The 13966-nt window shown below is 41.5% G+C and overlaps 1 protein-coding gene across 1 annotated transcript; it reads right to left on the bottom strand.

Moving 5' to 3' along the window:
• Positions 1-3604: 3604 nt before the first annotated feature.
• PV05_09904 (uncharacterized protein) lies at positions 3605-4255 on the bottom strand (the record flags this gene model as incomplete). Its single annotated transcript, XM_013456286.1, has 2 exons — positions 3605-3793; positions 4205-4255. 2 exons carry the CDS (start codon positions 4253-4255, stop codon positions 3605-3607), a joined length of 240 nt encoding a protein of 79 aa, XP_013311740.1.
• Positions 4256-13966: the final 9711 nt, after the last annotated feature.

Below are 13966 nucleotides of genomic sequence, written 5' to 3'. Positions count from 1 at the left end.
ACGATCGGTAACTAGACACTATGTAGCCGGTACTCACTCCGCCAATTGCTTTTCCGTTTCCCGTCGGAGCCGTTGAAGATCTATCGGTTGAACAAATGGCTAACCACGTAGCCGAGTAGCGCACTAATTACACCTGTAAAGCGAATAGAGGCGGTAGCGATATTGCCGAATTGGTAAGGAGGGGCGCGAATAATGGCATCGACGGTAGTGGAGATACCGATAGGCTAGGTAAAACTGACCATAGTTAAGATACTAATATATATTAGGGGCGGGGAAAAGATAAGTCTCGCGAGATAGACAGTTGATGTGTAGAGGGTGTAACGTTTTGGAAGTCTGGTGTTTCCGATGCCTATAAAAGCTTTAGCGCGACAAGCCGACTTAAAGGTATTAGATCCGTTATAATAGGTCTTATAAGCAAATATAAGTAGTAAAATAGTAGATCCGCTGTAAAGCCTAACTAAGGCCTTAAAGCAATCGCGCCAGGAATTTATCGCCTCGAGGATATAGCCTACTAGGGTAGGAAATAGAAAAGGTCCAAGCAGAAAAGTTGTGCCCTATGTATTAATGTACTGGGGCTAGTCGCGAGGTGAGTATATATCGTAGATAATAGGGAGTGCGACCACTTATAGAATTGCCCCAAAAAGGCCTTGAAGCGCGCGCAAGGTGGTGAATATGCCCTAGCTGGTCGAAAAAATGTAGCCGACTAGGACGCCGAGCGTAAGGATCTGAGACTAGAACTAGATTGGGAGCCTAAGAATAAATTATCAAAAGCCTCGCCGTATAGTGGCGGAACGACATGAACCTTCCGTATGTATTGATGAATGGGACGCATAAGGTCCCATCGACTCCTTAGAGAAGGATCCTATAGCTAAGGGACGTAGCTAATTTTACAACGGAGATACCCCATTCCTACGCTTACGGCACCACGAGGGTAGCGCCCTAAGTTATACCTCTAGAACTAAGGTCAATCAGAGACTAAGTGAACGCAATAAGGGGTAGTTCTGACCTACCTATCGGCAAGTAAGCAACTCGATATCAAAGTAAAGAAGATTATTGTCTTCTTCCAAGGCCTCTAAAGATATGGAGTTTACTCGTTAGTTGGTATTATTGCACTAGTAGGGCTAAGTATAACGGTCTAGATATTAGACTAGTCTAATAAAGAAGGGATAGAGGGCATTATAAAATCTAGCGCGTAAGGACGGTGCTTAAAGGAGCTATAATCTCGAGGGAGCGGTAAAGTAAGGAGGAAGAAACTACAATCGTGGCTCCGAGCTTAAGTACTATAGTTGTATATACTAGGGACTGGCGAAGTAAGTGCGATAGATCGATCGGTGAGTACATTATCCACCTTGACAAGAAGGGAGAGTGGGTTATAATAAGCACAACCAAGGCGCGTATATTATAAGCTAACTTGAAATAAGTAAGTTACTAGTAATAGAAAGCTTCTGAAACCTTACGTACCTACTAATCGCTAATGAGTTGCAATAAGATAATATAAAGTACGAGATTGTAGCCTATATCTTTCTAAGTTCTTTAGGCGTTGATAACATTCCGCTGCCTAACGATGAGTCTTATTATATTGCTGAATCGTCCTCATAATATCAATGAAATAGTCGTTCAACTTAAGTCTTAAAGAGCTCGTGTTCTTCGCACTGGTTTAAGATCGAGACATTATGATATAATTCAGAGTCTCAGTATTCGCTAAATCGCTTTTTAGACGCGCTAGGTTATTCTGATAACTGACAGTATCTTTCACTGAAGCTTTTAGATACTTTATGAGATAGTCTTCTTCGGTAACTGGAATCCGTATAGCTTTGATACTAATCATTGTAAAATATGGCTCGAGACCGACCGTTTTGCAGCGAATCTTTAGATAGTGTTCTAAGTTATAGGAGTGGGCTTCACGGAAGAGAATCTTCTCGATAGTGCCTATAATAACCTAATAGATTTATAGGTATATCTTAGCGACTATCGCTAAAGGTAATAGTAACTATAAGTGAACTCTAAGAGCCTCGCTATAACTTCTAATATTGTTCAAAACCGTAAAGCTAGAGTCTATCACGTCTTCTATGCAATATTTGCTTTATTGGTTAAAGATTATCCAGGACTTAATAAGTTCCTGGATCGCTAGCGGCACTTCCATTTTATTGACAATATTAGCGACCATATGAAGATAAGAGAACTAGGAAGCTATAGCGGTTTTCGCTTCCTAGCGTTGCACATTCGGAAAGAGCTAAGTAACAATAGTAGGACTTTTAGACGCAATTTCTTTCCATTCTTCCTAAAAACCGGCGAGGAATTGTTGGTGAGCAGCCACCATATGATCGTCTAAGTCCATATTATCTGATAGAGGATATAATAGCAATTCCAGTATATGGGCGTAAGGGAGAAAGGCGTTACGTTCATAGCTTTCTGATAGCACCTCTTTCATGGTGTACGAGAAAAATAGCTATAATAGAGAGCTTCGGTATAAAAAAATAAGTGTTGAACGATAAAACCTCTTCTAGGAGATAGAAAAGTTTGGTCCTTTAAGTTATAAATGAGTACGACCTCTACGTAACAATTGACGATAATGTCTACTTTTTATACGATCTATATTAAAAGATAGCCGCTTACGTAAATAATAAACTAAAGCCTACCTACGAGATATTATTAGGTTTAGTCAAAGTTTTAGAACTGAAGCAGATGACTCAAAAGCATCTACTCACTACTCCTACGATCAATACTATAGGGGATAAACTCTAAGATACTAGACCACATTAGATATAGCTGGTCGGATTGATTTTTAACCAAAAGCTACGATAGTACAGTAGTAGGCGTTGATACTTGCTACTTATACGTCTTTTATGCCTATGGAGTGAGCACTGTATACTGTAACCGAATTCACGGACAAGATCCATACCGTAACTAGAGGGCTATTCTTCGACCCAATTCAACTATATATTCTATACACTATAACCTATTATTCGCTAGGGCCTTCCACCGTCCGTCTTTTCTTCGCAACACATATATTATCGTCTACGGACCTCTTCCGTTTTCGATGGTTAGACGTTCCAAAATAAGTATTCAACCCTTGTGCGTTCATAAGGTCAATAATGGCGGACGGAAGCCCGCTTATATAAGCGCCCTGGGCAGATGAACCGTCTATACGTATCGATATACTAATTTGATCTCTAGTTTCGTACTATATACGTCTACAGAAGTTGCCATTCTTGTCGCGATCGGTGGAGTTATCCTATACGCCTAAGATTGGCTCTCCATTCACGTACAGTTAGGCCCATTAAGACGCGAGTCGATCGAGTAGTACCTTAAAAGCCGGATCGTCCCCTAGTATCGAACACAAAACAATCCCGGCCCCAATATACTTTCTACCTCGGCGATAAGGTATACCACTCAGTTCGAAGTAAAAGAGAGACGCAATAGCACAACGAACTAAACGATCAATCGGCTCCACTAAAGAACCATCGCTCTTAACTCCTTGCTAAAGCTCTCGCATTTGATTTACGTCGTTAAGGGCATAGTCACAATTTATCTCGTAATCTAGACGGTAATATCTAGAATGATAAGCGAACACTTGGCGAACCTATTTGTCTCTGGATTTCTTCTAAACCAGATCCTGGATTCGGAAGGGAGCTTTATAGGGCTTGATATTATGAGTGTCTCGCTTCGAATTAGCGTCTAGGACTATTCCAGTGCCTAGAGATACAATTAAATCGGTACGTAACGACGGATATAGCATTCTAGCTTCCGACACCACGGTGCTGACCGGGTCGTTCTCCAGAGGACCCGCATCCTGAAACGTACCTAGAGAGGCAATCTCTTTTGTTGGGAAGAATCTGTAAGACCGTATCAATCTCGCCTCGACATTACGATGTGGTTTACCACTTACGTTGGGGCGGCAAATGCGGCCCGGGCGCTAATCGGCATTAGTTAATATCGAAGCATACTTTAAACTACAGTAAAATGGAGGCTTACATTTCCTAAAGGCAAGTATTCCACGCTCCTATCAGTTTTCTTGAGCCACACCATATTTAGTGACTTCAAGGAATGTGCCACTTACCTAGATTGAAATTATCCTACGCAGGTTTATTGTAATTCGTAAATAAGCGACAAGAAGGAGTTTTCAAAACCGTGGCGGCTAGGACCAGAAGCTTTGTACCCAGCTAGGTCGCGTACGAGCAGTCTAGCATCGTTGTCGACTTACCAAGAAGAGACTATAGGATCGACTCGAGGTTGTCTGGTCGGTAACAGCCATCTCGAAGGTACCACTTTACGATCTTCGTGAGCCAAGAGACGAAAGGAACTTTCCCTGGTTTATCTTACTCGAATACCGACTCCGTCAATTACAAAATCATCCGGATATATTTATCAACCAAGTCGCCACGGTTCTATATATTCAGTGTAACAAAGCTTCCTATATAAAGGTTAGTCTTCCTAACCCCTTCTAAAGATAGGGTATATTCACCGAAGCTAACGGTACTTACCACTTTAAAAAACTTCTGAATCGGAATTAAGAGGTCTATCCGGTTTTGAATCCTCCTTAGCACCGTTAATGGGATAATGGCCCGAGTTCCATCTCCGTCAATGCTAAGGATGCTTACTCTACTAGTCGGAGGCTTAACGGCTACCGTGATTTCTCTGTCCTAGGTACCCCTATAGAGGAAATATAAGTCAATTCGATAGGTCTACGGCTAACTTAGTAGAGTACGTCTAAAGATCTAGACGCAGGTTTCGTAGAGATAGTGCCTATAAGGGAGTCGTAATGGGGGTGCTCGCCGTATACAGCACTAGCAAGTCGTCTCGCTATGAATATAATCCCATCTATCGGCGAATTGTTAGATAATATAAGAATAAAAAGACGCGCTCGATAGTTGTGCCTTTAAAATTAATGTGTCGAGGTATTGCGATAACTTACCCTAGACAAGCTTAAGGACTGCTAAGCGCAGGATAATGTTCGGTGAGCCTTCGAAGGAGACCACCCGACCACTAAGTGCCTCACTGAGGACGTCCCGGTAAAGGGATTGAAATACCTAAGTAGATTCAAACACTATACGCTATCAGCCCGCTATTCTTCTTTCATGAGTAACTAATGTGCTCGCTCCCACGACTTACCGTAGCAGTTAGAAGGGTAGTTATCGATTAACAAACTTGAGGTAACGACGGGCACCGCGAAGTTCGTTAAATCTTAAGCGGTGTCGTAACTCTTCAAGAAGTTGGCTAGATACGCAGTATAATCTTCGGTTAATAGGTTATAAGATCGAGAGGCTTTAATGAAATTAAATAGCTCCGAACTTAAGGCGAAGAAGTGCTTACAAGTAGACTCAAAGAATGCTATAAAGTGGGTTAAAGAGTACAAAGTACGTATCTTACGTTTAGATTGTTCGGTATCCTAGATACGCAGTATAAGTTGATGCTACAAGCGCCCTAGGGATGACGGGGAACGAAATTTCTGATTCTGCGGGACGGCAATAACCTCGATGAATGAGAATAAAACAAATGGATCTAAGTTGGTCTCTTCTCTCAATAACCGTAGAAGGTCTTTTTGGGCTTCGTTTTCGGCTACCTAGGTCAGTGGGATCTTGTTAGTCACGACTACCACGGAGGGTCGGGTGAAAGGCGTCGAGACGGAAATGGTTACGTTACGCAGCTAGTTAGCTAACTAAGATGCAACTCCCCGAAATCCTCCTACATCAGATACAAAGATACAGAAGACATCGGCGAAGGGTAGGAGAAGGCGGCCATAGATTGTTTGTTCGGTGCGCTATATATGATAAGGTTCTAATCCACCAGCAGCATCGTCACGCAGTGGCCACCTATGCCCATCATAACAACGGTAGCGGTTCGACGTTCAACGAATCCGCCTGCCACCGATAGAACCAGTAGTAAGAAGAATAGGTCTCCTAGAGCTTAGCGACGCGGGGGCCACGTAAAGACCGATATCACCAATATAGGGTTTACACTTAAAAAGGCGACTTCGATAAATGTCGAAGAGCTTCTCGAGGGCGATAGATTTTACTTGGTAGCCCATAAACACGAGCAGGCTAGGATAGGCTTCATTAGGCTATTCGAATCGTGAGCAAAGTACTCGCAATCTACCTATATCTATAAGAGATCTCTTATAGCTCTGCTTATATATACTAAGCCATTGATAATGGTTGTAAAGCTTTATAGTTATTAAAGTTATCGTAGTTTTAGTGGTTGCCGCTTAGGAGCAAGTATTTTAAATAGATAGATTCGTTGGTTTAGTCCTATCCTTATAACATCTATATTTTACTCTACGATCCTAAAATAGAAACGTCGAGATATCAATAGATATATAAGAATTAATTTTAGTACAATAGAGTATTCGGGACTTAGTTACCGTACCCTACAAGGTCGAAGTGTCAATAGTCGGACAGTCCCTTGCCGATAGGGCTAAACGCCTTCCGGCGTCCTCGAGGGAACTCAGACACAGACATCTCCGAGAGTCCCTCTTGAAGCTCGTGTGCCTATTTCCTATCGATCCCTCGGATCTCTTTCTCTAGATCCTCAATATATACGTTCAAAACCATATATACTTCGAACGCCTCTCGCAGTAGCTTTGTAGTCGATTGCCACTTTTCTTCCCCCCTTTTGATGCTGTGCTCTAACTAGATATTTTCCTTTAACAACCTTTCGACAAAGTCCGAATCTATCGCATTTTGAAGCTGGTCAACTTGATCGAGTAACGAATCTACGTTTAGTGCGGCTTTCAGTGGATTCGGACTATAGAGCTTTATCGTAGAACTTATCTTCGAACCATAAGAGCGTTACTCGTTTAATTTTCTGATCTCGCGGTTGATGACGATATTGTTGGTATAGGGCGTATCCAATCTTCCTAGTAAAGTGCAGCGACACTCTTATGCTTCACAGCGTTTGCATATCCGAGAATACCTACGCCCAACCTATCAGCGCAATATATAGGACTCTTCGGAATAATATTTTTCCGCCGAAGCAAGCTAAGATAGTGGACTATAATGGGCTATCCTAGAAAGGAACGTTCGAGCCGGCCCACCAGCTATAGTACTTAACCCTTTTACTATAGAAGAAGGAAAGCGCCCCATCGAGACGATTCAGTGTTAATATTAGAATATATCAGCCGCCCGCAATGCCATGATTATCGAAGCGGACGCTATTCCACGACGCTACAATATCGTTGCTTTCCTATTATCCTAGCTGATTTACACTAGCTACCTATTCCTCCCGGGAATATTCACCTCGCTCGAGAGCTAACTTAATAATGACAACAGTCGAAGAGTGGTTTAAACGGTAAAAAATGTCTTATTACTCTAGCTAGCGGCGATATGCTACATTATTAGGACTGCTGGACTAGGGTATCTATGGTGGATATGGAGTTCCAATTCGGTGTGGCTTATTCGAAACGTGTTCTTGTGAGTGCCGTATCCTATATAATGCTAAGTCTACTGAACAAGCTCTGTCTAGACCAGAGACGGCCAGCTCATTTCTCGGCTCGTTGAACACGCTTATCAACGTCTACTCCTTATATAATGGATATTAGTCTACGACGGCGGTCGTTGCTATAATAATTAACACAGTATTTCTCGTGGGAATATTAGCGTCTTTACTAATTTATAAGTATGGGCTTTATATGATGGTTAGATCTAGCTTTGATCCCTTCTTACGTAGGAGGTTTAGGTCTAGATGAGCTACTTAAAGGTCTTTCGAGATACGCGTACAATATTAAGAACGAAATAATATCGAATTAAATTATACAAACTTAGACCTTACGAGACTACCAACACGTATAGTACTATACATAGACATTCTTGAATCTATCTGCCGCCCCTATTAGTTGATCTTAAGCTCCCTCGTCCTAGCGCGTATAACTCGTCGCTCTTATTTACTAACCGGATCTATTCGTTCTGGGGATATTGGCTCGCTCCACTCGTCACCTTTAGAAGGGGTCGACATATTTGTGCACGAATCAGCCTTGCTACGGAAGTAAAGACGTACAAGAGGCCTCTTTCGGAGGGCATAATTTGACATAACCGGGGAGGCAGCTCGGTTATATCCTGGCCATAGATAATGCTTCGAGGGACAATATCTTTGGTAACGATGATACCTTGGTCGCAGTTAGCGATGGGTGTCATCAGCCCTTCTTTTATTAGACGTTATATTCTAGCTAGAGATTGACCCTTCGGAAGAAAGAGTATTGTATCGCGTCGTATCAGCGTTAACGGGTGATTAGAGGTTTAGACTGAAAAGAACCACGCTATGGTTTCTATGCCTCAGTAATGGCTTAGTTCTATCCGGAGGTAGAATACTCGTGAGCGCTTTAGACGATGAAAAGGTAAGCGTGTAATCAAATGGTGCACTTTAGTCTATACGCAGCAAATAATTCTTGTCTTATATAGGTATATTTCTAATATATTTCTTATGTTCTAGGTTTAGAACGATATTTATAGTAAATAAGCTGTTACTATCTTTATTCCGGGACTGTTAGCCTATATATATATTTTAACTGCCGCATATCGAACTCTTTACACTTTTTGACTAAATCTCTAGAACTTTCTGTAGTACGACTAAAGCCCTTTACCCGTTAAGCCTAGCTATTATAATCTAGACAATTATCTTTGTAGCTAGCATCGCTCCTTGTTATAGATCTTTCGAATATATCCACCCTTTATGATGTTCGGAAATCGTTTGGGAAGGACCACCGAGGTATAGGATAACTTTGATTCTGTACTAATGTTAATACTCTACTATAACCACGGATATAGACGGCATTAGATACTAGGGTCTAGTCCGAAAATGGTGACTTGCTAGCCTCCGCGTAGCTTAAAATATATGACCGTCTATTCCTACGGATCAGGATATAGACTTCAGTATAACATTGGTTATATAGGTCGTACCCGCTCTTAAAGAGACTTTTCTTACGTCGATAAAATCGTGTTCGTTCCCGTCTAGCATTTTGACGATGAAGAGTCAACCTAGACTCTAATTCGGACGGCATTTTAGATAAGAGCATTCTAGATAATGAAAGGGTCGTAAAATTATAGGTCAGGATTAATGGAAAAAGAAAGAGAAGAAAACCTTATAAAGAAAAAGGAAGCAAAGAGACATGGATACCCTAGTGCTATATATACGGGATGACTAGGTAGAGATTAGATACGCTCCCGCAATGAAATTAGTTCTATCGAGTCCCGGTAATTCTATTGCGGTCCTATCCTATATACCTACCTATCTCTAGAGAATAGATTGCTACTAAATGAATTTCGTACTCCTCCACCATATTAGACTATAGCGTATTCTACAGTTCTATAATATACACTACTACAGCCTAACACGCTCAATATAAAGAATAAAGACACTTTCCAAAGTTATTCCTAAATTGCCACAATAACTCGCAGCAGTCAGCGACCGCTCTATCCGGATAGACGAGACAAAATCCCCCAAGTCGATAGAACAAGATCCTCCGCAGCTATAGAATATCTACAGTGAAGCCGACAAGCGCTATGGCCAGTGCTATAGTTTGCGTGAGCCACAAGTGAATCGATACCATCTACTAGAAATATAACTATATCGAAGCGACGGCGCCGCCGCCATAAAAATCTATATACTAGAAGAGCACAATCGGCAGCTGAAAGCGGAAATAGGAAAACATTATAGACTACAAAGGATATCGCGCAAGCTACTTGAAGAGGTACGAGCGTTAATAAAGCAACTGAAAGACGCCGTCCTCGAATTTCAGTAAACTCACAAATACATCGAAGAAAGTTTCCGCGAGAAGGAAGAGTTCTATAAAGAGGAATTCTTGAGCACTCACCACTTTTGATAGTGGTCGTGGCGTAGTTACTTCTTAAATATTTAATTAATGTCCTGATTTCTAGAATAGCTAAAACTGACATTATATTCCCCCTTATACTAATAGAAGATCTCTTTATATATATCTCGAAGTATTGCTTCTAAAGGCTATATAAGCTCGTCCCAATCCTTCCGCTAAGCAACTTTGTCTTTTAGGTCGAGATAGATCGATTGGTTCTAGTAAACAGCCAGTTTAGATAATTGTTTGCTCTGTAAATCAAGTAAGGCTTCCACTTCGTAGAGTTGTTGTTGATACTCGTTCGCAAAACCTTTCTACTGTTCTCCTGCGCTTATTCTCTCCTGGCACCGGAGTTCGTACTCCCTTTTGCCCTAGAAAAACTTGACATTTTCTTTACGATTGTCGCCATTGAATCGACCCCTGGGTTCTCTTTTTCTTTCAGTGTTGCGGTGATATCCAAGGTAGATTTTTATCGTTAGTACCTTTGGTAGTCTTCGCTTTCTTAGTGCTCGTTAAGCTATATCCTAAGATTTAAGGATATAGAGAGTCGTAGGATACTATGATCGAGATATTATAATCCGACTAACTTTATAGCACAGTAGTAGAAGTCATGAGAATTATCCCTCTAATAATTAGTGATTACCGTAGATATCGGATAGAGTAAATCTTTAGGCTACCATTCCGAATCTCGGAATCGAGGCTTTATATTACTAGAAGGCGTGAGATTATACTCGTAATAGTAACGACTGCACTATTGGTAGGCGACCCAGTAAACTTTCCCGCTACTATTTAGAATCGGGATAAAGTTGGCTTAGACCTATTTAACTGGCTTCGTCCTTACACCATAACTAGTTAAATTAGATTAGTATAGCTAGTGACCCGGGAGCCTATCTATCCTTAGCGGTTGCTCCTCAGGAAAATATTCTCCTAACGAATTCGTCCTGATTATAGTCCTCGCCTCGTATCGCGCTGAGCTAGGGAATTTACTCCTAGTACAAAACAGGTCTTTAGATAGCTTCGCTCCTAGAGCCAATCAAGGTTATAGGATCATTGTCCTTAACCCACTCGACTCCTTATAGTTATATAATACCGAGATAACATCTTGAGGAGAAACTATATCGAAGGACCATTGCTATAGGACTTATTTTCCCCTCATTATTCGGTTCTCCTCCTCATGTTATCCTCAAGCCGAGTCTGGCCAGGTTGAAAATATCTTTATTTAGCATGCCTTTTTTGAACCTTCGTTATCCACCATGGCAAGCACGCTCGCGGAATCTAGTACTTGCTTATCGATATATAGCTCTCTCTAAGGCACTAAGACTATTGTATTTATTTTATCCGCAGTCACTACCCCGAAATAGTTATTCGGTGTTAAAAGATATATATTTGTATCGAACATTCGCAGTCCTTTCCGTATATTTTTCTTTGCTACCCGTACCACTTCTGATGGATTAGAAGGGTCTACCCATAAAGATTGTATATCTCTCCAAATATTGTTCTGTCTAATTTTAAAATAAATGCATACCTGTTCCGGCCGCTCACTGAGTACTATTTGCTCTTCCCGCTCTAGACGATCTTGCTCTACCTTTTTCGCTCGTTCTTGTTTCTCTCGTTCTTGTTGTGCTTATTCACGTTGTTCTTGTTTCTCTTGTTCTTATTGTGTTTATTTACGTCGTTCTTATTTACGTCGTTCTTATTTACGTCGTTCTTATTTACGTCGTTCTTGTTTACGTCGTTCTTATTCACGTTGTGCTTATTCCTTTTATACTTATTCTTGCTACCGTAAATATTGTTTAGCGATATTAAAATTATCGCGATAGAAGACTAATTACGTCGATGGATAAGTCTATAAACTATCTATCCGGTCCGACCGACCTATAAAGGTAAAATAGATAGATTTTAGGACAAAGAACGAAGTAATGCCTTTATCTCGCTTATCTTGGTGGCCGTGCAAATAGTGAAGGAACAAGAAATCTCGGTCATCTAGGAACGTATCTAAGGTAGATAGCCCATATCTTCGTTTTAGCTTTTCGCTAGGACCTAAAGTGATAAGGAGTAGTTAAGTTAATGTAGGACTAGTAGAGGGCTCTGACCGCTCTAGTGTATCTAAAAGGTAGTGAATTTTAGGAGTCTCGAACCCAATACGCATAGCTAGTTAAGCGAACTATATAAGTGCCGATATACTAGCTTTTACTCGCGGTCTAATAGTTACGTCGCGACTAATAGGCTCTCGAGGCATTTCGAGAAAGCGTCTTATAGCAAAGATAATAATCTAGCGGAAACCGAGGTCAAATTGTACGTCGGAAAGGCCTTAGAGATTCTCAAAGTGTGATTCGCCCACCTGCACCACTACTCTATTATCCTATTAATTAATAGCGGTAAATCCTCGTTCGAAGGTCGAAAAGATGGTATCGCGGCGGGATATAGTCACTAAGTGCTTGATACTCTCGATATATGCCTCCTAGTACGTGAGATCTCGGAAGAATGTGTGTAGCGAGGGAATCAAGAAACTAAATCGATATAGTCGCTCGAAGATATATCGTCGCTTATCTTTATTGAAAGCGCTTAAGATTTGGCCGGCCTAGAGTTGGGTATGGACCTCCTCTACGTTATACATAGACGCTCCGGGCGCTCGAAGCTCTAGGGCCTATACGGCCCAGCTATCAATCTTTCCTATAGCATTGAGGTCACCGTCGACCAAGTCGTGCCAGAATCGTCGGATATACTCGAGATGATTCAAAATCTCCTGCCACGCGTTAGTATTAGTAAAGTCTATATTTCTTAGAACTTACGTCGTCGGATTGTAGTGCCAGCACCTTATAGAGGGTAGTGAGTTACATCCCATCCCAGAGGCCTAGTATATTAAGAAGTGCGTCGAACGCGGCCGTAAGTTCATAATTCTTAAGCAGTACTTTCAAATTGCGACTTCGATAGCCTTGGAGGCGAGCCCACCACCGTAATTCGAAGCTAAAGTTACGCTAAAAATAATATTGGCGAATTTTATAGTAGATCTCTCCGTCTAAAGGGATGTTTTTATTCGCGTATTCCTTAATAAGGCTACGTCGTACGTCCGTCGATAAGCCTGGCCCGGATATTAGTCATTAATATTTACACTATAGGATCTTATATTATAGTACTTACCGTCTAGATAGAAGTCAGCGATCCACCACTTATCTCGAGGCGACAGGAACTCACGACCGGCTTAGACGCGATATTTACTATAGAGGTAAGTAAGTCGTACACCCGCGCGGAATCGAAGCTCGGGATAGTTATCTCGTAGGTAGGTACGCAGCTCTATTATCGTCACCCGCGAAAACTCAAGGGCGGCGTCGAGACTATCTTAATTAATGATAACCAAAATATAGTTGTTAACGAATTCTCGTCGACAACCTTCACGGCGGAACGCCCCTTTTAGGCGATCTACATTTTTCCGACTAACTTCTCGATAAGCATCGAGGGGAAAGTCTAACAGATCAAGAGAAACACGCGCTGTCCCTCGAAATTGTCGGCGTCTTTCCCTTTCGGACTTTAAATCCTCCAGTCGTGCTCGGCTTAGTCGCATGATAAAAAAGGTTTAAAATCGCAGAGAGGTTAATAGCTGAATAGTGCGAGAATAAGGAGCTTCAGTAGTAAGTAGTGGCGTATGATATCAAGGACCTAACCATCACTAGGAGAAGAGAATTGGAAATACTATATGGCGTGAGCTGATCTTGTAGTAGTCTCTTAGCCGTCCGATACGCCACCTAGGCAATTTAATCTCTTGCCTTGTATCGTAAGACCAAAACTTTCCCCACCTCCCATAGGATTTACTGCCCCCTAGAACGAGCTTACATTATTCCGCAAAAGACTAAAACTCCTCGTTTACTGTAGTATACCCTAACTGCGCAAAGCTAAATTAAATGGCTCCGAGGGTTTAGATAAGATATAGGGTTTGTTTATATTCACAATGTAAGATTGGCGTTATTTCCTATCTAACTATGGCTAGTCTAGCCTTCAAGAATCCTTTAACGTGAGGTAGTAGTCTACTCCTTATCTACTTGAAAGGCTGGAATTCCGTTTCAGTAAATTGAACTTTTTCTTGTAGGTGCCGTCGTGTCAATCTTCGTAAAATGTTACGGGTCTCCTTAAACCCTAACACTAGGCGACGTTAGCCTTCGTGAACGT

Source organism: Exophiala xenobiotica, assembly GCF_000835505.1.
Source record: "Exophiala xenobiotica strain CBS 118157 unplaced genomic scaffold supercont1.6, whole genome shotgun sequence".
Lineage (NCBI taxonomy): Eukaryota > Fungi > Ascomycota > Eurotiomycetes > Chaetothyriales > Herpotrichiellaceae > Exophiala > Exophiala xenobiotica.
The sequence above is the reverse complement of the archived record's forward strand: the minus strand, read 5'-3'. Positions and strand labels throughout refer to the sequence as shown.